Here is a 26614-nt window from a genome sequence, read left to right on the forward strand (position 1 = left end):
TAAGCCCGTGTGAACCTTTGGATTGGCTAAGGAGAAAGTCCTGTTATCTCTGTACCATGTGTTCCCACTGCTCACACATACCATATAAAGAAAAATGCTCAAAGGAACATGTAATGACAAACCATCTCCTCCACCTGAAAACAGCACAGAAACTACTGATTTCTTCAATACCAAGGAGATGAAATCTACCCAACTGATTTCATACCTGCTACTGAGCAGACAACAACTGAACTGGAACAGGTACATCTTGTTACCTTGCTTTACAAGCGTTCATGTGCAAGGGTAGAGATCTCAGCTTTACAAAGTACTTCAAGATTCAATTAAATTCCTTCTTCTTTGAGAATAGCATCTTTGCTCTATTAAGTACAGCTCATATGTATGTCCTACATATATTCCTTCAACTAACAGAATTTAGTCAATACTGACTGCTATTAATCTTTTGGATAATCTAAAAATATTTAAAGGAATGTAGGTAAAAACGGCACTCATTTTTCAGCTTGGAGGAGAACGAGGAAAAAAAAAAACATTCTGAGTTTCCAGTTTCTATGCAGTTGTCTCAGGTAGAAATTGTTATCTGCATGAAAAATGTGAAATCCAAATTCAAGTAGATAACAGTTTCAGTCTGAGACAATAGCTTTCATCATGTAGATATTCATCCATAGTTGTTTAGCTGGAGAAAGTTACCAATGTGCAATGTGTACTTATACAAATTATCAACATTTGCCTCCAATTCCCTTCATAATCAAGAAAGTATCCAATAAAAATAATTACTTCCAGATCTCTATTCTTTCTACTCCCGAATTTCAAAATTTTGCACTTAAGTCTATCTGTGCTGTTTTTTTACCTTTCAGTCGTGAAATCGAGATGCTGTATTCCAGTTACTGATCCCAGTTCACTTGGTTTCCTTCATCACTGCTGACTTCAGAATTTTATTCTCAAGTCAGTCAAAAAAGGTCCAGTATGGACCTTCAAAGATTTAGACTGAAAATAAATAGGGACTATTTATGTCAGCAGATTGTTTTGGATTTCAGGTGTAAGAGATCACTCCAAACATACCAGGTGGTTTCTCAGGGTAAAAAGGTCAGATTGTTTTTCATCTGTGCAACATTTTAAATATTTTATGGGTGCACAGTTCCAAAATCATTGGGTAAACAAGATCCACTGTGGTGATGTACTGGTATAAGAGTACAGGCTTTGGGATTTGAGATCATCACTGCCTGTCTGTTTAAGGCACAGCCGAAAACCTGACTGTGGCAGAGGAACACAGCTTGGGCTATGTACAGAAATACTGCGTACACTTCCTATTCCAGGCAGAGGGTAGTGCTGCAGTTTTTCTAAGGGAGAATTAGAAAAAAAAAATGGGGGCAGAACATTTAAGCTCTATTCAGAAAGTATGCCATGTAGAAACTGAGGCCTAGGCATTAAAATACTGTTGAAAATGTAGAAAGTTTCTTTGTGCAACTTTTTCTTTTTCTTTTTCTTTTTCTTTTTCTTCTTCTTTTTTTTTCTTTTCAAAATGTTTTTAAATAAATGTAGCCTTTAATTGTGCTTTCATTAATGCTACAAAGCTAATAAGTTTTTTTTTCTCTTCCTCATGCCATCAAATCTCTGACTATGAAGTCTGAACATAGACACTTTGAGGAAGATCCTTTAGATGTCAAATTCACTGTTTTGGCTCCCTGGCTTTCCATAGCGCTGCAGCATTTAAGTTTCAATTTCCTTTGTATTGAATATATGCACAATCTTTACATTTTTCACTCTGAAGGTGTTTGGCTCACGACAGTTTATTCCTACAGACGTCAGACTATTCAGTTAATTTTTCTGATTAATCCTTTATGCAAAATACTGATCATAAATGTATCAACGTAACAGTAGGAGGGAGATTAGGGAAAATGAACATCATGTCAATCTTAGAATGATAGAATCATCCAGGTTGGAAGAGACCTCCAAATATCAAGTCCAACCCTGACCCATCCCCACCATCCACATCCCTCAGTGCCATGTTACATGTTTCTTGAATTCCTCTAGGGAGAGTGACTGCACCACCTCTCTAGGCAGCCCATTCCTGCCTTCATCATCACTGAAACACACAGAAGAGCAGTGGATCCACTCTGTATGCCTGGTGATGCAGAAGGGCATAGGAAGGTCTTGGCTACCATTGGTGTTAGAACTGGATGTGCTGTGAGTTTTGTGAAATGGCAGTACTTCACAAAAGGTGCAGTCTCTGTCACTGCTATTAACATTGATATCCAGTTATGTAATTAACTCCTTCTATAAATAATTTGTATCCAACCAGACCACTAGAACAAGTAGCAGAGCAATTTCTGGCTGCCTTTCTATGGATACTGATGTGTCAGCTTGCTGAAGTGAAGCCTCAGATCCTTCTTCATTGAGCACGCATTGGCATTTCAGCCAGCCAGCCAAAATCTATTTGAGAGGAGGAAGAGCAAGCGCTGCTTCTCGTCAGGCCTTCCTAGGCCACGTACATAAAGCAAAGCGACGTAAGGGCAGCATTGCTGCCCTGTCGCGGACAAGATGGCGGGCCGGGCCGCTCGGCACTACAACTCCCAGCAGGCGCAGCGCCGAGGCGCGCCCCATGAGGCCGGACTACAGCTCCCGGCTTGCCCGCCGCCGCTTCCTGTCTCCGCGGTGAGCAACAAGCCCGCGGATCCCCGCGATCAGCTGATCCCGCTGGCAACAGCGGAGCGGGCGCAGGGCGGTGGCGGCGGGCGCCCCGGTCCTGCCCTCCCTGCCCCGCCGGGCGCCTCGCCTGCATGCTCGGGGCCCGCCCCGGCCGCCGGGGGAAGAGAAGCGGGCGCCCCGCGGCCGCCGAGGCGGGGCGGAGGAAGCGGCGGCTGGGAGCCGACTCCTTGGTCACCGGGTGCAGGGGGAGGAAGGGAAGGCGGGCGGCCGCGGGACTGTAAACAATAGCCCGGTCCGCGGCGCCCCGCTCGGGGTCGCCTTTGTTCGGCGGCGCGGCTCCCGGCAGCGCTCCGGCCGCGGCCCGAGGTAGGTGCTGGGTGCACCGCTGTTACGCAACGGGGCCGCCGGCTCCGCGCCGCCCGGCCGGCGCCGCTCCGGGGCCGCGGACAGAGGGAGAGCCCGAGCCCCGGAGCGCGGCGCGCGCAGACAAAGGCGGCGGGCGCGTCTCCGGGGGCCGTGAGGCAGCGGGGGAGGGATGGGATGGGATGAGATGAGATGAGAGGGAAGGGGAGAGAGGCTTCCTGTGACCGGGGCTGCTCGGCACCGCCGGGGTGTGCGGGAGAGTTGGGGCTGGCAGTGCGCATCGGGAAATTCCCGGCGAATAAATAAATACTGTGAACTCTGAAGGAGGAGCTTAGTTCGGGGTGATAGAATTTTCTAGTACTGACACAACCCTGTGTGTACATATATATGTACTTGTGCATTTCTAATGCCTTTCTTTCTTCTGTGTTACTAACATCTCTGTCTGCTCTTTGCTTTAGGGAAATCCTTGCCCTCATCTGTCCAGGGGCACCTGGCTGGTTTTGTCCTACTGCTGAAAGCAAGTAATGGAGTGAAAGAACAGGTGCCAGCATTTGTGTATAACAACAAATTAAACCAACTGCATGCTTTCAGCTTAGGTGGGAGAAGAACTTCACCTGTGCCTGAGAGAGCTCCCAGGAAGGCAAGTTGATGTGTGAATCTCACAGAAACGTCTCTTAGTAACTTAAAATTAAGTACGGACAGAATTCCTGTTGTTTCTTTCCCCTGTGAAAAATACTGAATTTGGAACTGACTTTTCCCCATATTGTTACTTAAAGCACAACCAGGAGGGAAGATTGCTGCTTTGAAGAAATCTGAAGATGAGCGCCCACACACAGACTGCAGAGAAGGGCCAGAACACGGCCCTGCTCTGCCAGGAGAGCTACGTTTGCAGTGGGACAGATGAAGCAGTCTTTGAGTGTGATGAGTGCAGGAGCTTGCAGTGCCAGCGCTGCGAAGAGGAGCTGCACCAGCCAGAAAGGCTGCGGAACCATGAACGAACCCGCATAAGGCCTGGCCATGTCCCTTACTGTGACTCCTGCAAAGGTGCCAATGGGAACATCATGCACTCCAGCATGACGGGATCAAGGCAGATAGCAGCGGTGAGGTGCCAGGTGTGCAAAATCAACCTCTGTGTAGAATGTCAGAAGAGAACGCATGCTGGGGGGAACAGGAGAAAGCACCCTATCACCGTGTACCATGTTGGCAAAGCCCAGGAGCAGGAAGAGGAGGAGATGGATGAGGAGACCAGGAGAAGGAAGATGGCTGAGAAAGTTGTGAGTTTCCTCTTGGTGGATGAAACTGAGGAGATTCAGGTAAGAGGTACTGTAGCCTGTTTGACAGCTGAGATCCTTTGTTTGTATTTTCATCCCCTGTGTTAGGGAGATGAGTGATTAATGCTTGAGGTGTTACTGGCTGCAACAGTGACAAATTGTGAATGGCTGGTTCCTGGCACTGAATGAGTGTCTTGGGCCAAGGAGACCCAGTGCATAAGACCTTGCTCGCTGGTTTCTTGAAAGGCAAGTTCATGAAGAATTCTTTTGTTCTTTTGAGTGGCAAGAGCCTCCTTTGAGACTTGGCAAATGAAGCTGGTGAGAGAATTGACTGTACTGGGCCATACACAACTAAAATAAGAACTCTACATGCAAGGTGTTAGTCATTCCTGAACAAAATTGTGTGGAGAGGATTGCAAATGGGAAGTGCAAATGGGAGTGCTGACAGCAGATGTGACATATGACAAGGAGTGGGCACTATACCTAGCAGCATTAGTGGGAAGCACCCCACTACCTCTTTCACCACCAGTAAATCCATCTGATGGTTAAGAACAGGATCAAGTAGAAGTAAGGGTCCGGTAAGGAATCATGACTGTGGACCAGGTGAATCCTACAGATGCTGGTTAAGCAATGTTGCTCATCACAAATGTTGTTCTGTGTTAGCCTTTGGCCATCCATTTGGTATGGGTCTGGTTTGTAATGATAGACAGAACTAGGAACAGCTTCTTAGGAGACTTTATTTTAAGGTCTAGCAGGCAGTGCATGCATTTACTTCATTTTTCTGTTGGTCTTTATTTTTGGTAAGCATAAACACTTTTCAAATGTAAAAACACTCTGTTTGTAAAAACAGCAGCATGTAAAAGTCACAGAGCAGTTAATTACCCAACTAACAATTTGGTTTCATGTTCTGGCTTGATTTGCAACTTTCGTTGTTAAACCTCATTCAGGAGACACTGAAATAAAATTGCATACTCACTTGATGGCTGTATCTGTGCCTTAATTTAACATGTTTATGCTGCCAGTCATAAAAAATAGGTGTATTGAGGCTTAAGGGAAGAAAGAATGATGGTAACTGTGGACTCGATGATTGAGTTTCAGGTTTAGAAGCAATCCTAACCATGTGCTTCCTCTAAGCACACATAAATTTTCATATGATTTGTGGCAGGTGCAGTTATCTCTTCAAGATGCAGGTTTTCAATAGTCTTCATCTAGCTTCTAGAGCAAGCTCTGAAATGCCTTAGAACAGGGCTGTCCTGGAGGACTCCTCACAAGCTGTGGTTGCTTCTGGTTGTACTGTTTTAAGTTATTTTTATACTCACGAATCTGTAAGCCTTATTGGGGCAGACCTTTGGCTACATCTTGCAAGCAAGTGCTTTACTATTTAAATATCATGGGCAATAAAGCCAACTTCCTTATTGGAACTGTAATGGTCCTTTATAAAGTGTTAACAACTTGATCAGAACAGGGTTGAAAAAGCTCTCTGAAAATGATCTTGCTTCTTATTGAGGTCTTATTGAGGTCTTGTCAATTCTTCCATCTTGAGTGATGTTCTCTCTCACAGCTGACTGCTTATGTGATGGCTCACAGCCAAGTCTCCAAGCAGTTTGTAAGTTTTCAATTAACATATTTTCTAGCAGCTGGGACTTAGAGTTCTTGCTGTTATGGTGGTGTTTCTGCTAGTGAGCATGAGAACCTTTATTCTCAGATGTCAGATGATTAGCTCTGATGACATGTTCTGTAGCATCTTTTGCTCTTAATAATAGTGAACAGATAATGTAGCTGTAGGTAAGTCATCTTCTGTGTTTTTTTTTTTTTTTTTTTTTTTTTGTGCTAGCAGAATGGTACCTGATTACTTTGGAGGAAGTCTGTAGTTTTTTTGGACAAAAGTGGTTTAAAACAAACAAACAAAAAAAACCCACCAAAACAAACAAACACCCAAAGCCATAATAACTTTAAATGTGGATATTCCGAGTTCGAGGGTGTGCAGCTTTATAAGCTTGGGCAGACAGGAGAAGGCTTTATCAGAATGATGGAGTCCAGCTATCTTCAACTGTTTGTTCTCTGACCTTTGGAACTTGAAGTTTGTTAGGAGATTGGAGAGGAAACAGCTTATTTGTTGTTCATGGTGCATTGGCTCTGCAAATGCTCACAGGTAGTCCTACAAAATTAGGCAGAACAGGTTCTGCTTCTGAGCAAGAGCAGCTGGTCAAGATACTTGCTGGTGTACACTACTTGAAAGTAGTACAATTATGTGGAAACACAGGACAAAGAGATTTCTTTATTACCTTGTGAAACTTGGAGTTCTTCAGCTCAAGAAGTTGTGTCCCATCTCATAGTTCCTCTTGGCTTCCGGGAGCTGGTGGTTCTGAAACTGGAGGATGTTTACAGTGTGTCAGCAACAATAATTTCAATTCCAGAAGCGGTGTAGCTTCATCTATAAGGAGTAAATTAGTTTAGCTGAGAGATTCTTAGCCTGATCACAGCACAGATTCAGCTATCATCATTCTGCATAATTGTCTTTGTGCCATGTTGTGTAGATGTGCTAGCCTGTTCAGGGATAGCTTTGAGCTTTTTGCACTTTGCAGACATAACTGTAAGCTCAAAAAGCTGAGGAGTTCCTGGACTTGCTTAAATTCACTTCAGGGTGGGAAAGGTCCCACTTCAAACCATTGTTTCTGCAGCAGAAGTTTGGAGAAAACTGATTAGCTTAAGTTTATCCCTGTGAAGTGCAGGCTGCTTTGTTCATTTCACAGCACTGTATCTGAGTGCCTCAAAAAGAGATTTATTATCTCTTGTTAAGGAAGTGCTTCTGAAGGTTAAATCCAAGCTTATTCTGCATGTCTGTGAAAGAACCAGAGAGAGGCTGTTCCTCCTGGAGTACAGCTGCTGTTGTCTTACACACCACACAGCACTATGTCTTGTGACTGAGTCCCCAGCCATCTTGGCTTATACTACTGATATTTCCTTCTTCTAGAACTGGAAAAAAACAAACTCTCTTGTCCATGTTTTACGAACTGGCATCTTTTGCTGTTTGGACCCCATTCTTGGTCTTTTTCCTCAGGCTGTATTATAGTTTTGCAGTTTCTTTTTGCACAATATTACATTTCTGGCCTTGTCTGTCACATATCTGAAGCTGACACTTCAGTCTAATTGTTCTTGATAACTGCATCATCCATTTGTTGATTGTTTTGGACATGTTCTATCTTCCATGTGACATTGTGGCAATTGTTTCCTTAGTCAATTCCTTTGATCTTGTCACCACTATCCTTTTTTGCTACGTTAGAACAAATACCAAATCTGTGCCTACTTTGCTTATGAGTGTAAATCTCCCCAACTGAATCTTCTGTTCTGGTGAGGTGCCCACTTTCATCTCTTGCCTCAAACTTGCTAATTTTCAAACAAGCTCCATTGGATGATCACTAGGTCAGTCCCTTGCACGTGGGAGGCACTTCTTTAGAGAACTCAGAGAATCAATTATTTCACACTTTAAAATGTTATTTACACTTACATTGTTAAGGAACAAAATGCAACAATGAATTCATGATTGAGGTTGGAATCTTCAGTTTGAGCCATGATGCTTTTACACTGGTCTTTGTTTCTTCCTTGTACTTCATGTTTATGTAGTTTCTGGAACAGCAGCTGTTTCTGCTTGGTCTTTATACAACGTGTTTGCAATAGAGGGGAGAGTTATGTGTTTGTTGTACAGTGAGCTCCTTGCTGCTATTTCTGAGGCAAGAGAGAAGAAATGCTTAACGAGGCATAGCAACAACTTGATAGCTTTATCTTGGGGGACAGATGTCAAGAGCTACCACAGGATCAGAACTTTGTTGTTGTGCCATCAGTGGCTTCTGCTGCAACACTGTGTCCAAAGCTGTACTTGAGGATGTGTAACGTATGCAAACGGCAAAAAGTCTTTTGTTGACTAGAGCAGACAGGGAAAATGCTTGATTGTTACTAGTCTATCTTGGAGTTACTGATATTTGACTAGAAACTCTCTACTACATGAAATTATCAATTCTCTGAGTTCCAAAGAAAATAAAATGAATTGACTTTGCAACCTGTCTTATCAAGGAGACAGGGAGAAAAAGTCTTTAACATCCCCAGTAATGTAATTGATATGGGAGAAAGGACCATACATTTATTTCTGGATCTGCATTGTGATATCCCCTCTGATCTGTGTTTCTTTAGGTAGTGGGGCATAGATAGCTGTGTTTCCTGGATGCAGCCCCGTTCCTGAGTTCTTTTTATTCTGGCTGGCAGGGTTAGACACTTAAAGGGTTAAGCTCTTTCCCTTAGCAAATACTGAGCAGAATCTATCTATTGCTCTGCAGATAGCTTAGATGACAAAATGACCCACAGCCTTTATTTAAATACAGAGCATTTTGTACAATAACCGACTTCTAACAGTGTAACAGTCCATACTTTTTGTGTCACCTCTTGTTAGGAAGTTGCATGTACTGAATGATAGCTCCTCAGGATGTTGCCTGCTTTGCTCCTGTTGCATCTGCTGTAAACTAGATGAAAGCACTGTTGTTTTTTTCCTTATTACCTCCTGACTTGAGCCTGGCCAGCCCTGGAAATGAGACAGTGGAGAGTCACTAGGAGCTATGCTTTCTAGTGAAGTGTTTTTTGTGGGTCAGTATGAGCTGGTTTATGTTTTGTTGCTTGCCTTTGTAGTAAAACAAACAAAAAAACCCAAACATTTGTCTAACACATACTGCTAGTTTCTATGACAGTCTTGCAGTCTTGCTCAACTTGTTGGGAAAATGTTCTTGTTTTCTCCTTTTTTTTTTTTTTTTTTTTTTACTGTCTCCTGTGGGTTTCTTGGGATTTTAGTCCATGTCTTGTAGCCAGAAGAATCACAGCTGGTGTATTTGCCATGGATATAAAGGAGGAAGAAGAAATGATGAAGGATCTGTATTTTTTAGGTCAGTGTGATCTATTGGATCAGAACTTGTAGTTTGTATTCCTGATCTCTGTTGTACTATTGATGAATTCCTCCTGTTTGCACTTTGAAGAGCTTTTCTTGCAAAAGTGCTTTTGGGATTTTTCCCTTCCTGCTGTGTTACCAGTTTTGCAGTTCCATCTTCTACAATTCAGTGCACTAGTTTTCTGTCCCCAGAGTAAAGCAGTCGGATGACTACTTTGCAATAGGAGGTTGGGAGTGCTCTTTCTTCCCCAGACCTACAGCAACATTTTGAAGAGTGATTTTAGAAAGAAGGAAAAGAGTAATTCATTCAACAAATGCTCAGCTCCTTTAAGTCAAGGGATCTGGCAGAGTATTCTCCTCCAGCCCCTCTACCACTTCCATTTCCTGCACCATCTTGCTTCGTACAAGTCATTGGGAGACAGATATTACTATAGTGCACCTTTTCTTTTGGGTTATTATTGCCTTGCTTTGGGATCAAATAAAGGCAGGTGATCACATTCCCTTGACCTGTCCATCAAAACACCCTGCAGTTTGGGAAAATAAGTAACTATTTTCTGGAAAGTGCAATTGTAATGTAAGTAAATTTCTGAATTCCCCTTGTAACAGAGACAGCAGTATCACAGTGTCCATACAGGTAATTATGCTCAGTATTTAGCAAAGCTACTTGTTATGGCTGCAACTCGCTGACTTGCTGTCTTTTGGGCACGTCTCTCCAACTGGATGTGCCTCTGCTGCTGCAGCTATGACATGAGGATGGTAACTGCTTGAGCAAGTGAACATCTGGACAGAACTGAAAGAGAACTTAGAGAACAGGATAATGATCTCTACTGCTTTGTTTACAGTTCTCTGTAAGAGTTCAATGACACTCTTGAAATAATGTTATTTTGCAGTTGCATTTACCTTGAAGTCTATTAATTTTGAGATCTTCCAAAAGGAAGAGGGGAAAATGTAGGTTTTCAGCTAGCAAACAGCTTACAGGCTTTTGTATAGTCATCTGCTTTCAGATGTTTTTTCAACTCATTTGTTATCTACAAGGGTAGATTATCTGCTAAAAACAATATTTCAGTCAATATTCCCTATTGGGTTAGAGAGGGTTCCAATAAAATTAAATTACCTCCCATCCACACATAGAAGTTGCTTTTATTTTATTCGCCCTCCCCCCCAGATGTATCCTGTCTTAAAGCCCTTGAAATAGCCTATTTCCTCAGATAGATTTGATATGCAGGATTTAACTCTTTCCTGAAAGAGAGATAAGAGTCCTGTTAGACAAAGGCTTCACCAAGGGACGACTACTGCCCTTTGCAGGGACCTGTAGGTCATGTTGAAACTTGTTCTGTTTGTCTTTGGACAAACCCATGCGTGTCACTGCCCATTCTTGCGCCAGAGCTGTGGGAAGGAACAGGATAGTTTTCGTCTGAAAAGGATTTTCAGTTGGGTAACAGTGTTTTCATGGATGAGTACAGAGCCTAACAGAACAAATCCCAAAAGAACTCATGGCTGGTACTGCAGTCAAGGCAAAATCAGTGGGTCCAAAGAAATTTCTTCTTAGAATTCAGACATAAGTGCTTTTTACACTGGAGCTGGACCTGCACCCAGTATAGAGAATGAGATCCAAAACTGCATGCAGCTGAGGAGTGTTGGAATCTCACCTTAAATCCTCAGGGTTTGTCAGTCCCCACCTTTGATTTTCCTTCTTTGCATCCAGTGTTGGCTCACCCAGGTTTTGGTCCTGAGGCTTTGTAGGACTATGATCTTGAAAACGCTAATACCCACTGTTGTTTTGACAATCAATGAGACTACTGAAAATAAAAATGGTAACAATATTTAAGAGTTTGCTGGGTGAAATAATATTGTATTGTAATTACTATGTAAGATCTCAACCTCTAGGCATGCACCTAGATTTTTGTTTTCAACTGCTGTGTCATCGTGGCACAGCTGTAGTTTTGTGCATCACTTCCATGAATGTCAGCCAAGTCAGTCAGGCTTCATAAATAGTTTTAAGTGGAGAAAACTGGTTAAAAATGTCAGATTCACTTAATGTGTTTTGCCCAGAGGCAGAGCTAAAATTGTATGAGTACAGGTCTTTGGAAACTCTGGTCTGCTTTATGCGTTTTGTTCCTAAGCTTTAATTTGTTATTGTTTGAATAATGTTGTTTCCAAGAAATTCCTGGTCAGGAATGTAATTTTATCGGTTCTTGTTTCTAGACTTTTCTTAAACATTTCTAATTTTACTATGGCCTGGAGCTAGGAAATGTGTTTTGTTAGACATAATGCATCTCAGAGTATGAGTGACAAGGAGGATTGAGATCTAAATGCATTCCACAGCACTGTGGTGTGAGGTTTTTGTATCCTCTTTAGAGAGGAGTCTAAAGCTTTCATTTCTTCCTGCTGAAAGCCTTCACTTCCAGTTTGATTCAACTCTGGCCAAATGACAATCGTGAAAGAAATGTGGTCCAAGCTGGAAAATAAGGCTGACCAAGAATCTAACCTGTGGCGGTGTAGAAACTTTTCTTTCTACAAGCTAATCTTTTTCTAAGATCCATAACAAGAAGTGTAAATGAGTCTCTGACACTGAAAATGACAAAATACTTCAGGGAAATAGAAAAGGGATCGAAGAGAGATGACTCATGTTAGGTAGATGTACAAAGTTTTCATTCTTGTTTGTCACTGCTATGGAATTTAAGGGAGCTCTCATATTTACACACCGCTGTTCATGTCAGATGTGGAGCTCTTGAGCAGGGGAGCATAATAGAGATGGAAGTGTGAGTCCTTTGCACATGCAGCAGAAGATGGTATCCAGCAAAGTTCTTTAGAGATGAGGGGGAAAAACTGAAGAAATAGGACTGGAGCCCCAGTGCTTCAACACACATATTGCATCCATCCTGTCTTTAACGGTCTTAATGAAACCGCACAGAGGTTGTGAAGAGGTTGACAAACCCTATAGGATAGGCTTACTGGTTCTATGTCAGATGTGAGCATCCAGATGCAACCGCTACTCAGGAAGGCCCAAGAGCTGATAAAGTGTGCAGGAAAGCACCCTTTTCTCGTCTGAGTTCCTTCTCAGCTATTAGAGGTCTATGAGATATTGTACGAGCTGCACTTCAGTGTATTCGTGTGCTCCTAGGTGATGTTTGAATTGCTCCTGAAGTCAGCTGATTATTGACCTAGAATCAACTCTCCCTCTGGCTCAGCAATCCAACTCTTCTTCTGCATTATGTTGCCCTGGCAGGGTCTGTTGTTAAAGCAGACTGAACAATGCGTGTTGTAAAGATTTGCATTAGCTTGGCCTGGGACCATCTCAGATCCGGTGAAGTTTGTGCAAGCTGACTCTCATTTCTTACTGGTGGGAATGCTTTGCAAATTACCCTTATCCCTGTGGTCCCTATGGTTCTTTTATCTTTTGGCATTGCTGACTTAGCCCTTTGCAGATATTCTCTCAACCTGGTATCAGCATAGTGACCAGTGCTGCCTAGACAATCTTAGCTGTTGCTCTGCCTATGTTTAAACTGCTTGGGAGAAGACTGACATTTCCTTGTGCTGCTTAGAGAGTGAATTACTGGAGTGATTAGGTCTGATCAGACACCGACTGTGGCAAAAAGCCTGCCACCCTTTTGGTGAGAAGTTTGGGAGGCAGGAGATCCAGATTATGTTGCTTTTGATCATATTCCTCTTTGCTTATGTACACTGATATTTTTATATAGCCACATCACTGATTGTTTTTTGGAGCTATCTCATGAGTCAAGAACTTGCTTTTATCCACAGAGGTATCTCCAGAAGTACTGATTGAAACTGAACCTGTCATCTCAGCTACTGTAATGATAACGAGCCAATAATCACAGCTACCAAAAAAGCAGACCCTCTCTTATGCATGTAAATTTTGAGTGTCTCCATGGCCTCCCACAGATACAAGAAAAGATTATAATTAAAGCATTTTTATTTCTTTATTTCCTTGTCTTCTGTACACTGTGAGACTGTCTTGAATGCTTTGAGCCAGTCAGTAGCTACTGTGGCTCCACAATCTGCTGTTTTTCTTTCTGAACACGATTCCCAATCACAGCCTGGTGCACTGTCTGTTTTGTGATTTTCCTTCAAAGTCTGGACTCTGGAGTTGACCAGAGGCTGGATGAGCCTAAAACTCATTTAGAGATCCAAGAATAAACTTACAGGAAGAAACCGTTCATTACCTCATGGCCTGTGTGGCTCTGGTATCATGAGACTTGCCAAGACTGCTTGCTGAGGGGGTGGAGGGCAAGTAGCCAAGGAACCTCCAGCCACTGAAGCAGTCTGAAGTCTGTGCCTTCGGGCTGCCTCGGATTCCTTGAGATGAGGATTGTGATGGTGAAGTTGCATTCAAATCCTCAAAAAATGATCATCATATTTTTCTCTGTCATGAAGTATGTGGAGTAAAAGCTTGTTGGAAGATGGAACATCAAGTGCTAAGCAACCATAACTAGAAACATGAAATCTTTGATAGTCAAGGTAGGACTCTGTGAGGGAAAACAAGAGTTTCCCATATAGAGGCCTAAATTGTTTCATTGCTGGGTTTATCTGTTTCCTGTTGCTCCAGTATCTGAACAAAAAATGTTCTACTCCCTATTGTAAATACCATGGTGCTTGTCATGGGAGAGTTGTTTCTGTTGTATGGTTTTTATTTTTTATTTTTTTGTGAAAAAACAGTACAGTAAATTATGAAATGGATTATTGCAGTTGTTGTGGCACACTTGTAAAAGCCAGTTTGACCTTCTTCAGTCACCTGACTTCAGGGCACAGCTTTGCTGCTTCTTTCGTTTTCCTTTTTGTCCCACAAGGCTTTGCCAGCTGGAGAGCCTCTAAGAGGCTGTGCTTGGCAAGGGTGTCTGATGCTTGGTGTCAGTGTCTGATGCTGCATGGCTGAACAAAGGAAAGAGCTTCTTTTCCTTGAACAGGTGCTCAGACTCTGAATGGGCAAGATAAAGTGACAAGAGCATTTACCTGCTCTGCACTTGAGTTCAGAGGTTTGCCAGGAGCCCAGTGCTACTGGCGGCATCTGCCACGCTTCAGGTAGATGTGGCAGGCTTGGCAGTAGGTTTTTGCTCTTATCTCTAAAAAGAGACTACCTCAGCAAGCTAGGTGACATTACAGTAGAGGCAGATAGTTACAGTGAGGCATCACCTTCAGAACAGCAATGTGATGAAACTGCCTATGTCCTATTGATGTGTATGTGTTACAAAGCTGCTTTCTAGTATTTTGCTTTTGAATTCTCAGTGCTTCAAAAACTTCAGACAATCTGAACACAAAGTAATCACTCATTAGTCTTAGGAATCCTGGAACCAGCTATGCTGTCTGAGTTGTCTGCTCCAATTGCATAGCTATAATATTTCTTTTTTGTTGATGTTGTTGTTTTCTTTTGAAGGTAAGGAATGAGGAAGACTTTATTAAGAAACTGGACTGTAGTCCTGACCAGCATCTAAAGGTAGTGTCCATCTTTGGGAACACAGGGGATGGCAAGTCTCACACCCTTAACCACGCTTTCTTCTATGGCCGGGAAGTCTTCAAGACATCTCCAGCCCAAGAGTCCTGCACGGTCGGAGTCTGGGCAGCCTATGACCCTGTCCGCAAAGTGGTGGTAATTGATACAGAGGGCCTCCTGGGGGCCACCGTGAACCTCAGCCAGAGAACACGGCTGCTGCTGAAGGTCCTGGCCATCTCTGACCTTGTCATCTACCGTACTCGTGCTGACAGGCTCCACAATGATCTCTTCAAATTTCTTGGTGATGCCTCAGAGGCTTATTTAAAACATTTCACCAAGGAGCTAAAAGCTACCACAGCCCGGTGTGGCCTAGATGTTCCTCTGTCAACTTTGGGTCCAGGTGTCATCATCTTCCATGAGACTGTGTACACCAAGCTACTGGGCTCTGGTAAGTAGGCAGTAAAAACTGATGTGCTAGATGCTATCAATAGGTTACCAGGTTGCGTTGAATATTCAGTGTTCTTTACTACCACGTAGCAGATGTGGTTTGAGTTTTGCTCTCAGTAGTTCTAGTCTGTGAGCCAGGCTGTGGCAACAGCAGAGCGTTCCATAATGGTGGACTATCCTAGATCAGCTAGAATAATCCTCTTAGCCAGCTGGGCGTTGGCATTGGCTGGTCATGATGGGAGTTCTGCCAGCCTTGGGAGGGGTCATAATGCACGATCCTGAGTGTGGGTGATATGTCAGGCAAAGATGAAAATTGATACCCTGGGATTTTGGCTGGGATATAGAAGATCCTGTTGAAAAAAAAAAAAAAAAAAAAAAAAAAAAAAAAAACGAGGGGGGGAGGGGGTAAGGCAATACAAAAAGACAGAATATATGTAGATACTGATACTGGGAAGAGAAAGAATAGTAAAACTGATGAGTATCAATACAGTACCTTCAACCTACTCTTTCAAATTCTGTGAGTCAGAGTGATTATGAGGCCAGTATGAGGTTGGGACTGAGATTGTGGTAGTGCAGAGTTGATGGTTTGATGCCATTTTCTTTGTGTGCATATTTGGCATGGACAAAGCAGCAGGACTGGTACAGTATTATTCCCATCACTTTCAATGTTCTTTATGAATGCTTTCAACTTAAGTTGTGTTTTACTGGATTATGTGTATTTCAGTTATTTGTTTGCATGTCTGAGTGAAATATACTCAGGCATGTCAAGGCAGATTTTTGTTTTTGACTATGCAGGGATGTAAGCTTCTTCTCCTGGGCTCACTTCTTCTGTATTTCAAAAGATATGGTGAAACCTTTCTTCATTCCTTCTGTCCATTTCTGATTCTTTGAGCAAAAGCCCTAATGAACTTGCAGTAAGACTCAGTTCTGCCACCTGTGAACATCTGGGAGTCTTCTATTGTGTAATGCCACAATAGCTCCCTGCTGGCCCACTCTCATTTTGGCCTTTCTAACTGGTGAGATCTTGAGCTATTAGAACTTGAAATTCTATATGATGATTATCTGAGTGCCTTTTTAATTATCTTTAACTTACCTGTCATGGCAGTTTCTTTTGTTATGTAGCAATCTGCTTATTAGCAATGGAGAATTTTATATAGTTGTTGAAGCTTGACACTTCATCAGGTCGGATTCAGTGACTCACAATGATCGTTGCTCCTGTGTGAAAAGTCAGAGGAGTGGATTGAAAAAAAAAAAAGTTTTCATGATCACTCTGATCATGGTAGAAATAGGAAAGAAAACATATAATATGTGGGTTTGCAACAAGCTGCAACGATCCATCCTGACAGATAATTGTGACATGAGCGTGTTTATGGCTTCAGGACAGGGAAGAAGAAACCTGTTTTATTCTGATATGTACAGCAGGTGCTTGACAGCAGGCAGAAGACAGTGGTCAGCTCCATCAGACATGAACTGTTGTGGCAGGCTATAAAGCGCTTCACCTTGTACTGAGGGTTGGTGGAGACTCAGTCTTCCTGGCTCATATAACGTTCATGTCCTCCACTTACCAGGTGCTAGGGCTTGCTAGCTCTTTTCACCAGACTGTAACTTAGTATAGCAAGTGTGCTGACATGGACTTGTGTTATATCATGTTATAAGTTGATTCTGTGTTTCCAAATCTAGATGTTCCAGTTCTACCTGTGGATTTGTAGTCTCTATGGAACCTGATCTTAGAATCTAAAACTACATATCAGAAAAGAGTCTGCTTTTGGAAACAGTTTTTGTTTTTCTTTCTCTACTCATAAGATGTAATGATAGCTGCAATCCAGATGTGTTAGAAAAATTAATTAGGAGAGCTAGCGCAGTGTTGCATATGAAAATACTGTGCAATTTAAATATGTGTATTTTAAACCATCAGTTGTTTATATACTTCCTGATGCTTTTAAATACAGATCATCCTTCTGAAGTTCCTGAGAAGCTCATTCAAGATCGGTTTCGGAAGTTAAGCTGTTTTCCTGAAGCTTTCAGCTCAATTCATTACAAGGGAACAAGGACATACAATCCTCCAACAGATTTCTCTGGACTTAGGCGAGCTGTGGAGCAGCAGCTGGAGAACAATACAACTCGGTCACCTAGACAGCCTGGTGTTATCTACAAAGCATTAAAGGTAAGTCCTCTAGTTTGGAGATCAGTTCATTATCTTTATTCCTGTCACTGTTGCTGGTAACTGTTAGTTGCAGCTAATAAAGCTAGAGTAAGTGAACCAGTGTAATAGAATGGCAGATATCTGGAAATAAAGCAAGTCTTTTGAAGGTAATGATTTTGTGTAACAACCAAGTAAGTTAGGTAGCTTTTACTTTAAAAGAGCAAACAACAATAATAAAAACAGCCAACAAAAAGCAAGAACCATCCACCATAACTGAGGCCCTGTGGTGTTAAGAGAAGTTGAAGAGCAAGCCAAAGTTAAAGCAAAAAAAGTGAGCTGGGAAGAAACTTACTGGAGAAGAAAAAACAAACAGTATGCTGTGAGTGGTGAGCATATAATGACAGCAATTTACAAACAGGAGGCCCAGAAGGAATTATTGATGAAATTCTTCAGCACAAGGGGAGAGAACACAAGTAACTTAGAGGGAATTAATGGTTTGCAAAACATAGCATTGAGTGTAGTGTAACCCAAGGGCTAGGAGGCAAAAAGGAGGAAGGAGATGTGTTAGTAGCTAGGAAACCAGATAGGATTAAGCCAAATGTTGTATTGTTTTAGAATGCAGCATCAGATCAGAAAGCTGGTGAAAAGGAATTGGTGGAGAGAAGAGCTGGTAATTTTCTTAGAAGGTTTACCTTGCCAGAGTGAAGGAGGGATTTTCAGGTCTTAAAAATTTGCAGTTTGGCCTACAGGTTTCTCCATATTGCTACGTCTGCCTGATTGGCAGCGTATTCTTATTGGCCTGGAAAAGCATCCCTGTTAGCCAGGGATGGGGTCACTGGGAGCATATCTGCAGAAGGTGACAGTGTTGGTGGCCTTCCGACTGCTGAAACAGATGATTCCAACTGTGTGGTACTTGAGTTAGCTGAACTGCATAAGGAAGCATCAGGGTAGCCTATGCACAGTTCCTTGTGCTGGGTGCAGACAGTCTACAGGGGGAAAGCAGCTGGAGTGGTTAATAAAACTGGAATTTCTAAGAACTAATTGTAATAGTCAAGGAAGGAAGTATCGGGTACAGCTGATGTACAGCTCAGTTCATGTTTGTTAAGATGGTTGCTGTGTTCACATCGCTACCGAACACAAACTCACATTTTTGCTTTGCTTCTTGAGGGCGTAAGATTTGCTCGACATCTTTGTCCGTCCCCTGTAACTTTTGAATCCTTTGGCCAGTCTTAGTCAAGCTTGAAAGAGATCTTACTGATGATTTCCTTGAAGTTTTGTGAAATCAGAAAATTGCTTTGTCAGTGCTTACATATCTACTTGTTTTTGTCATAACACCCAAAAAAACTGAAAAATCTTTGTCTGTCAAGGCTAAGGTGCTCCCAAGAAATGGGGTAAATCCCTTTGTCTTGCTTTTGTAGTTTCACCAGCCTAGAGAAGAACAATTATTCAAACAGCCAGAGGAAAAGTCAAGGCAGCAGTTTGAGCTGAGGGACAGAGAACATTTCCTCATGTTCTGTTTTCTAACATGTACGTGGATCTTCAAAGTCTCCTATAAGTTTCCACAGTACAGGCCCCTTTTAGTTAGAGGCAATGGACTAGAGCTGAAATGCAGGGTTTTATCTGAACGTTAGGAAACACTTCTTTGCTGTGAGGTTGACTGAGTAGTAGTACAGGTTGCCCAGAGACTGTGGAGTCTCCTTCCTGGAGATGTTCAAAAGCTGCCTGGACTTGATCCTGGGCACTGTTCTGAATGGCCCTGCCTGAGCAGGGTGTTTAATAGGATGACCTCTGGAGGTGTCTCCCAGTTTTAACCAGTGAGTGTTTTAGAAGCATTCAGCTTATTTCAATACAAGCACAAAATTGTCTCTCTTGCTTGGTTTCTAATTTTTGTCTTAGTTTCCAGGTTAGCAGGACAGAATTTGTTAGCTGCATGCCCTCTCTCTGTCTCTGCTTTCAGAAGAATCGCCCATTCTTTTGTGGGGAAAAATTTTTGTAAAATGTTTGTATTGCTCTCAGTCCATTCCAGTTTCATCCATTCTTCTCTGTTTCATAGGCTCTAAGTGACCGGTTTAGTGGGGAAATCCCTGATGACCAGATGGCTCATAGCTCTTTCTTTCCAGATGAATATTTCACATGCTCCTCTGTGTGTCTCAGCTGTGGGTAAGTGGATGACAAAAGCACCCTCGTTCTTCTAGAAGACAGTGCTGCTCTGGTCACAGGAACTTTATATTCTTCTGCTGTAGATGTTTTGACAACTGACATATCTGATAACAGGTAGTACTCCCAGACAGAATTCTTCTGAGATTAGACACATGTTAATTGGATGGCTGCTATTGCTGTGTCCCAGCTGCATATGATATGTGGTCTTTGCCTACTCTATTTTTGTGAATTGCTACAGACCTCTTCTGCCCATATCCTTTCCGCAGTTGGTTCATGAGTAACTTGACTGAGAACTGCACATGGGGCTTAGAAGGAAAGAATACCTAAGAAAATCTGACCTGACACCTTCTACGATGATTTTTTTTTTTTTTTATTAAATAAACACTATTAAAGCACACATCATTACAGGACTACACTGTGACTATTTCCAAGAGAAGCCCCAGGTTTGAATAGAGTCTGGCTCGTAGCCCTGTGGAAAAAGCCTGGAGTCTGAGCCAGCAAGTGTTCTGAGTCTGTAAAGTACTATAGCAGTACAATGTTACTATGGCTGAAGAAGCGTTCTCTCTCAAATATACTGTAGTGCTATATTCATACTTTTTTATGTTAGTTAGAGAATTCCTAGCAGCTCTTTAGAAAGGCTGCAGTATTAACACTGTTCTGGCCAATTTCCAAGCTTGATTTGTCCTACTAAAAATTATACATGAAAGTAAATTTGGTTACGGTGATCGTTTTCTGCACTAAATTGTTGTGTGACGTTGCTTTGTACAGCAAAACAGCTGCTACAGCTCCTTCCAAACAGGCTGCCTTTCAGCAGTAGATATGTGACAATGTTGCTTTATGTACAGTTGTTGGGGTTAGAACACCTATACAAATGCAAGATAGTAACAGAAATGAACTCTTAGTGACTTCTGTTCAGTATCTAACAATGTCAGCTCATGGCTTGCTCTTGTATACTCAGGTGTGGCTGTAAGAAGAGCATGAACCACACAAAGGAAGGAATCCCTCATGAATCCAAAAGCCGATGCAGATACTCTCACCAGTATGACAACAGAGTCTATACTTGCAAGGTGAGTAGAGACAACAACAGAGTCTGAACAATAAAGAAGTAAAGGATGCCTCAATGAATGAGGAACATCACAGGCATGGGCCTGTTTTCTTGCATTACTTCGAATGGGAGAGTTGCCCTGACTTTGACAAGGAAAATTAATTCCTGTTGAACTTGTATTTTTTTTGCTTAAAGGTCATCATCATTACAAGTAACTGTCACCTTGCTAGCTAAATTGAGAGACCACCTGCTCTAAACGTGGGGGATGTTATCCTTCTATGCAGTTATTCTCTTTACTTGCTTACGCCCATTGCTTGATATTAGGTAATTTTCCTGTGGGATGTGCACAGGATAAGAGAGATTTTTGGCCATCATAGTTTTCAGTACAGCAGAGATATTTACCAGATGTAATAACTGATAGTGGTTTCTTTCATAGGTTTAATGAGTGGCCTCTTTGTTGTGGAGACCACTATAAGCCAACTGCATGCTTTTTGTGACGAAACGGCTGCAATACCTAGTGTCTGGGATTCCAAAGAATGCAGTTTTTATTGATCCTTTGTGTTATAGGCCTGCTATGAACGAGGAATGGAGGTTAGCGTGGTGCCAAAGACCTCTGCTTCCACTGACTCACCTTGGCTAGGCCTTGCCAAGTATGCTTGGTCAGGGTGAGTACTGCAGCTAAGATCTCTGTGCTGCCTGTTGCTCCTACTCTGCCTAGTGTGCTGGACTTTCAGTATCTCACTGAGATCACCTGTCTTCCTTTAAATACTGTCCTGCAGATATGTGATTGAGTGCCCCAACTGTGGAGTGGTGTACCGCAGCCGACAGTACTGGTTTGGCAACCAAGATCCTGTAAATACTGTGGTGAGGACAGAAATTGAACATGTCTGGCCAGGGGTAAGTCTGGTTGCTGGATATTCTGAATCTAGCATGTGTGGTGGTTATTCTGTACTTTGGAGAAAATGGCTCAATGCTCGTTAGAGCAGGTCTCTTCTCTGTGTTGTTTAGAAGAACCTTTGCAAGGGACTTCTCTCATTTTTTGGCTTTCTAAAACTGGCACGTCATCTGTTTCATGAGTACTTTGTATGAATATTGCACCATTACAACTATGCTTCGGAGTGGAGCTGGTGAAATTTTTATCATGCCTGCTGCCCAGTGTTATGACAGCAGTGCGTAGTGGAGCCATCTGCCTTTGGAAAAAATCAGGTTTCCCTGAGTTTATTCTCAAATTAATGCCTGCTTTATTGCAGACGGATGGCTTTCTGAAAGACAACAACAATGCAGCCCAGCGTTTACTGGATGGGATGAATTTCATGGCACAATCAGTATCTGAACTTAGCCTGGGACCCACGAAAGCTGTGACCTCTTGGTTGACAGACCAGATTGCCCCGGCTTACTGGAGACCCAACTCTCAGATCCTGGTAAGTAGCAGCTGCTTACTTCCATACTATAGAGAAAAGCTTTGCATAGCTAAAAGTTTTTCCTTATCTTTTTGCATTTTGTATATTCCAAATACTACTTGTTTTACTGCACCAAGCCCTTGTCTTACAGTTTTGGAAAAACTGAATTGCTTTCAACTTTTCCCATTCTTGACTTAGAGGAAGAATGAGCAGAGATTCTGCCCAGCCCTGCCATATAAACAGTTTTCTCTCTTCTTCTTGTTACCTCTTTTCTCAGCAGAACCACCATTAAAAATCCTAGCTAGCATGAACTTGCTCTTAAAAGCAAAGAATCAGTATCTTAAATCTCGCTTTTGTGGTTGATAGTGCATTTTTGTAAGTGCAGAGATTTAACTCTGGTTTCATACCAGTTGCACAGTTCTGGACCCAACATTTGAACTAGAAAGTGATTTTCTGTGTCGTAAAGGAAACTGTTAACTACCTCAGTGATAAAAACCTTCTGAATTCTTACAACCCGATGAGACCTAGTACCCACCATTCAGCCCCACATGATGTGGCTGTAATTATTTGTGGTTGTGACTGAAGGGATCGTAGCAACCTATAGTCTTATCTGCTGTATATACACCTATCTGAGTCACTTCCTTGATATGGGGCTGACATTACACAAGTCTTATGTGTAATTATATTTATCACAATTTCAGTCTGAGTAATGCCATCCTGAGATTCTGCTCTTTATTTTTCTGCTATGAGAACCTTACGGAAGAACAAGCTAACAGTTTTTCTTTCTACATTGTCCTGATCAGAGTTGTAATAAGTGCAACACGCCTTTTAAAGATAATGACACTAAACATCACTGCCGGGCCTGTGGAGAGGGCTTCTGTGATGGCTGTTCTTCCAAGACCCGTCCTGTGCCTGAGCGAGGCTGGGGACCAGCACCAGTGCGCGTGTGTGACAACTGCTATGAAAACAGGGGCGTCCAGTTAGGTAATTTTGAGTTGACTGTGACAGAATTATCCCTGGGAAATGGTCTGAAGTCTTTATCTTTGGCTCCTGGATCACAATTCTCACTGGGTGTGAACAGCATAGTTCAAGTTGGATTTGGCTTAGAGTTTTTAGTATCGAAGCCCAAGAGCTTGATGACTTTTGGCAGGAAGAGGACCCTTGCAACAAGTTATCAGATATTTCACTCGCTGATTGAGTTACTTTCACACTGGATCTTTGCTTCCTTTTTCCAACACCTGTTGATGGTGCAGACTTGACCATCAGAGCAGAGATGCTGCTGATTCAGTAGTCTGTGCTTTGTACTTTTTTCTGAAATAAAATTGAAAACTCTGCAATCAAAAATTGGGGATTTAGGTGATAAAGACTGAGGAGAAATCCCAAGCAAGAGCTTGGGTTTGCTGTTTTTGGGTTTTTGCGATGCAAATGAACTGGAATTTGGCAGAAATTGTGCTAGAAGTAGACACTGAGCCCTTTATTCTTGTGCCATGCAGATGTGGCTGAGCTGCCTTCAGATGAAGAAGGGGGCACACTTATTGCCAGGAAGGTGGGGGAAGCTGTGCAGAACACTCTTGGAGCAGTGGTGACAGCCATGGACATTCCCTTAGGTGAGCTCTGCTCTCTTTTGATAGATCTTATGTCTAATTGATTTAATAAGATAAAACTTCAGACTAAACTTTAAGATACTGTTACAACACACTTGCATCTCCACTATGATACCACTGTTGGTTGAGAGTTCTAGAGCTGATATTTCTCCTTGATTTTCAGCGTGCTGTTTCTTCAGTCTGTACCTTCTCTTTTCTCCCTGTAGTTCCAACCTGTGTGTGTAAACTGCAAATAATTCATGCTGCCCTGATGCATCTCTGCAGTGACCTACCAGTCAGTTCCCTAAGGAATGGGCAATTAGGAAGGATTTTATCAGGCTTGGTTTTATTCCAGAGATGCAGAGTGCCTTCAAGTGTTCATGGAAACTGTTGTCATTTGGTACTTCTGTTGGGGGAGCTGAGAATTGAGCTGTGCAAGCTTGTAATGATGGAAATGTGGTCAGTAATGTGATCCTTAGTGATGACCTTAGTACTGTGAGAGTTTGCTGCTCTTTCATGTGCTGGGTAGCAGTTTAGGTATGTCATCAAACACCTTTCATCTGAATCTTCTGTTGTTGGAATTTCCTCCTACTCACTGCTTGTATCATCACTGTTATTTTGCCTACGGTGTGTCCCACCATCAGCTGTGTGGGCTGCCCGTTGGCTGACTCAAGGAAAGAAAGAGTAAATATCTTCCTCAGTTTAGATAGCATACATGTTTCTGAATGTTTGGCTGGATGACTGTTTTCTTGGCCACAGTTGAAACTGAAGTTAGGAAAAAGCAATTGTCTCAACTTCCGAAAGAGTGCGAGTAAGGGAAGATGCCAGAGCTTAAGGAAAAACAGTCTGTTCCTTTGAGGAGGGATGGAATTACCCATTAGGCTGTTCTGTCCATCTGTTACACTGAGGTAGTGTCAGTAGATCTTATTCCCCATAATGGCAGTGTTATGACTTGCAGTGTGTGAAGATTTCCACCTTCAGCAGAGGAGGTACGGAGGTGTTCCTTGTATGTTTATTTTCACAAAGCTTCTCCCCCTGCCACTTCCTCCATAGGTCTGGTAAAAGATGCTGCTCGACCTGCATACTGGGTACCAGACCATGAAATCCTGCACTGCCACAACTGCCGGAAGGAATTCAGCATCAAGCTCTCCAAACACCACTGTCGGGCCTGTGGCCAGGGATTCTGTGATGAGTGCTCTCACGACCGCAGAGCGGTTCCTTCTCGTGGATGGGATCACCCAGTCCGAGTCTGCTTTAACTGCAATAAAAAGCCTGGTGACCTTTAGCCCCAGGCTCATCTCCAGATCTTTGCAATTCCTTATGTTCTCAGGGTTACAAATGAAAATATTTGGTCTCCCTTTCACTTCTTAACCTTTTGCAGCCAGAGTGCATGTTTCCAGTCTTTGGCCTCCTCTCATGTATTATATCCATCTTGGAATGCTGGGAATGAACTTCAGTTCAGCTGTTAGGTTTTAATTTCAAACTAACTGGGGAAGGGAAGGAGCTCCCTTGTAAATGAGCAAACCAAAATCCAGTATATTTTATTCCAATTTAGCTATATATGTATATCTATACATAGGTATAATTTAGCATATTAAGAATGCAGTTGGCTAATGAAGCTTTGAGTATTCCTAGTTCAAATGATGGATGATGGTGTTCCTTGCTATGTTGAATCAGATGTACAGCCTTCTGATTCTGCTTCTGGAATGTCTTTCTGATCATGATGCTACGTGAGGAAGGTCTGGACTCCGTGTTGCCAGGAAATCACAGGCATCTCCAACGCTGATTGTATGAATTACACCTGGTAATTCAAGCAACCCTGCATCTGGATGTGCCGTGCTCCTGGCTGTTCATTAGAAGGTTTGTTTGAGCTATGATAAGAACAGTGGTCTTGCAGTGCAAGAGGTATTAAGTTGAAATGACCCTCTGGTAGAGACCAGTAGAGCTTTTAAAGGTAAAGCAAATCATATGGCACAAGGCAAAGCATTCTGAGTTTGCCATTTTGACTTCAATACCAGATCAAAAGGTAGCAGGGTCTTGCTCTCCCTGGCAGTGTTCTCATATACTCAGGTTTGTTTTTTTTTTTTTCAGGTTTGCCAGCTTGTTGCAATTAAGTTTTGTACAGAGCAGAACAAGAGAACAAGCTGTGTGTGTAGGCAATTCTGAGATAAGAAGTTTGATTTGCTTGGGTTGTGATTTCTCTTTTTTTCCCACTTTTGAAAAAGATCTCTGATTCTATGGAACCTCTGGGTTCTCAGACATGGTTGTATAGAAAATGCACAGATTTGACGTACTTTTTTTTCTAGTAATATGAACTTACGAATCCACCTGGAAAATGGGAACCTTTCTTCTTTGCTCCTAGCAACTGGCACTCACTGGACTTCATCCTTTTATTAAAGGACCGCATTGAATTCACTGATTTTTTTTTTTTTTTTTATTATCAAAACCACGATTTAACCTAATTAATACTGTCTTGTACTGTGGATTTGTGGTTCCAGTTATAAGAAGTAAGAGACCATTGTGGATTGAACTGCCTAAAATTATTTGTTGTTGGCTTATATAGTCAAGAATACTTCTACCACAGGAGACTTGTCTCTTCTTGGAGTGGCTGGAGTTTGATGCAATGTCCTGAAACTGTGGTATTTTTTCCCCAGCTTATTAAATGTGCTCTTGTGTAGATGAGTGCCCAACAACCTGTTTTAGGCCTGTATTATTAAATTAACTGCTATAAAAGACTTTATCTTCTGAACAAGCATTCTGACTTTTTCCTTGTAAGGAGTAGTTCTCACTTGTCTCTGAAAGAATGTACAGTGATTGCCCCTTCGCAACTACATCCAGCCTGCGCACGGAAGTAGATTTGAAGATTTCCAGGACACCTTCTGTACTGACCAAGTTTTCTGGGGACTATCTAACATTTTAATAAGCAAAGTCTGCCATAAACTGACAGTTGCCCAACAGAGGGCACGAGTAGGTAGAAATCCTCTCTTTAAAACACATTCTGCACATCCAGCATAATTGTGTGCTTCAAAGTCGTCTTATTATTTTAATGGGCGAGCAATTGTTCTTGGTTTGTAGGCTGTGCCCTGTGTGCTGTTTATGCATGAGCCTTTACTATCATGTTAATGCACAAAGAAAGCAGCCATGACATTCCTTGTATAAAATTGTTGGCATCTGTTTCAA

General features: G+C 42.3%; 1 protein-coding gene across 3 annotated transcripts; it reads left to right on the forward strand.

The window, feature by feature from the left end:
* Window positions 1-2935: 2935 nt before the first annotated feature.
* ZFYVE1 (zinc finger FYVE-type containing 1) lies at window positions 2936-26614 on the forward strand. 3 transcript variants are annotated; one of them, XM_042866024.1, is made up of 12 exons: window positions 2936-3009; window positions 3465-4319; window positions 14600-15104; window positions 17053-17267; window positions 19300-19406; window positions 20365-20473; window positions 21019-21116; window positions 21231-21348; window positions 21702-21872; window positions 22655-22835; window positions 23345-23458; window positions 24488-26614. In XM_042866024.1, exons 2-12 carry the CDS (start codon window positions 3825-3827, stop codon window positions 24718-24720), a joined length of 2346 nt encoding a protein of 781 aa, XP_042721958.1. In that variant the 5' UTR covers window positions 2936-3009; window positions 3465-3824; the 3' UTR covers window positions 24721-26614. The 3 variants fall into 3 exon arrangements, with proteins under 3 accessions (XP_042721958.1, XP_042721965.1, XP_042721950.1); XM_042866031.1 differs by lacking the exon at window positions 2936-3009 and having other exon boundaries at window positions 3225-3646; window positions 3783-4319; XM_042866016.1 differs by lacking the exon at window positions 2936-3009 and having other exon boundaries at window positions 3225-4319.

This window comes from Lagopus leucura, unplaced genomic scaffold, assembly GCF_019238085.1.
Source record: "Lagopus leucura isolate 7727_CA_CO unplaced genomic scaffold, USGS_WTPT01 Super-Scaffold_1, whole genome shotgun sequence".
NCBI lineage: Eukaryota > Metazoa > Chordata > Aves > Galliformes > Phasianidae > Lagopus > Lagopus leucura.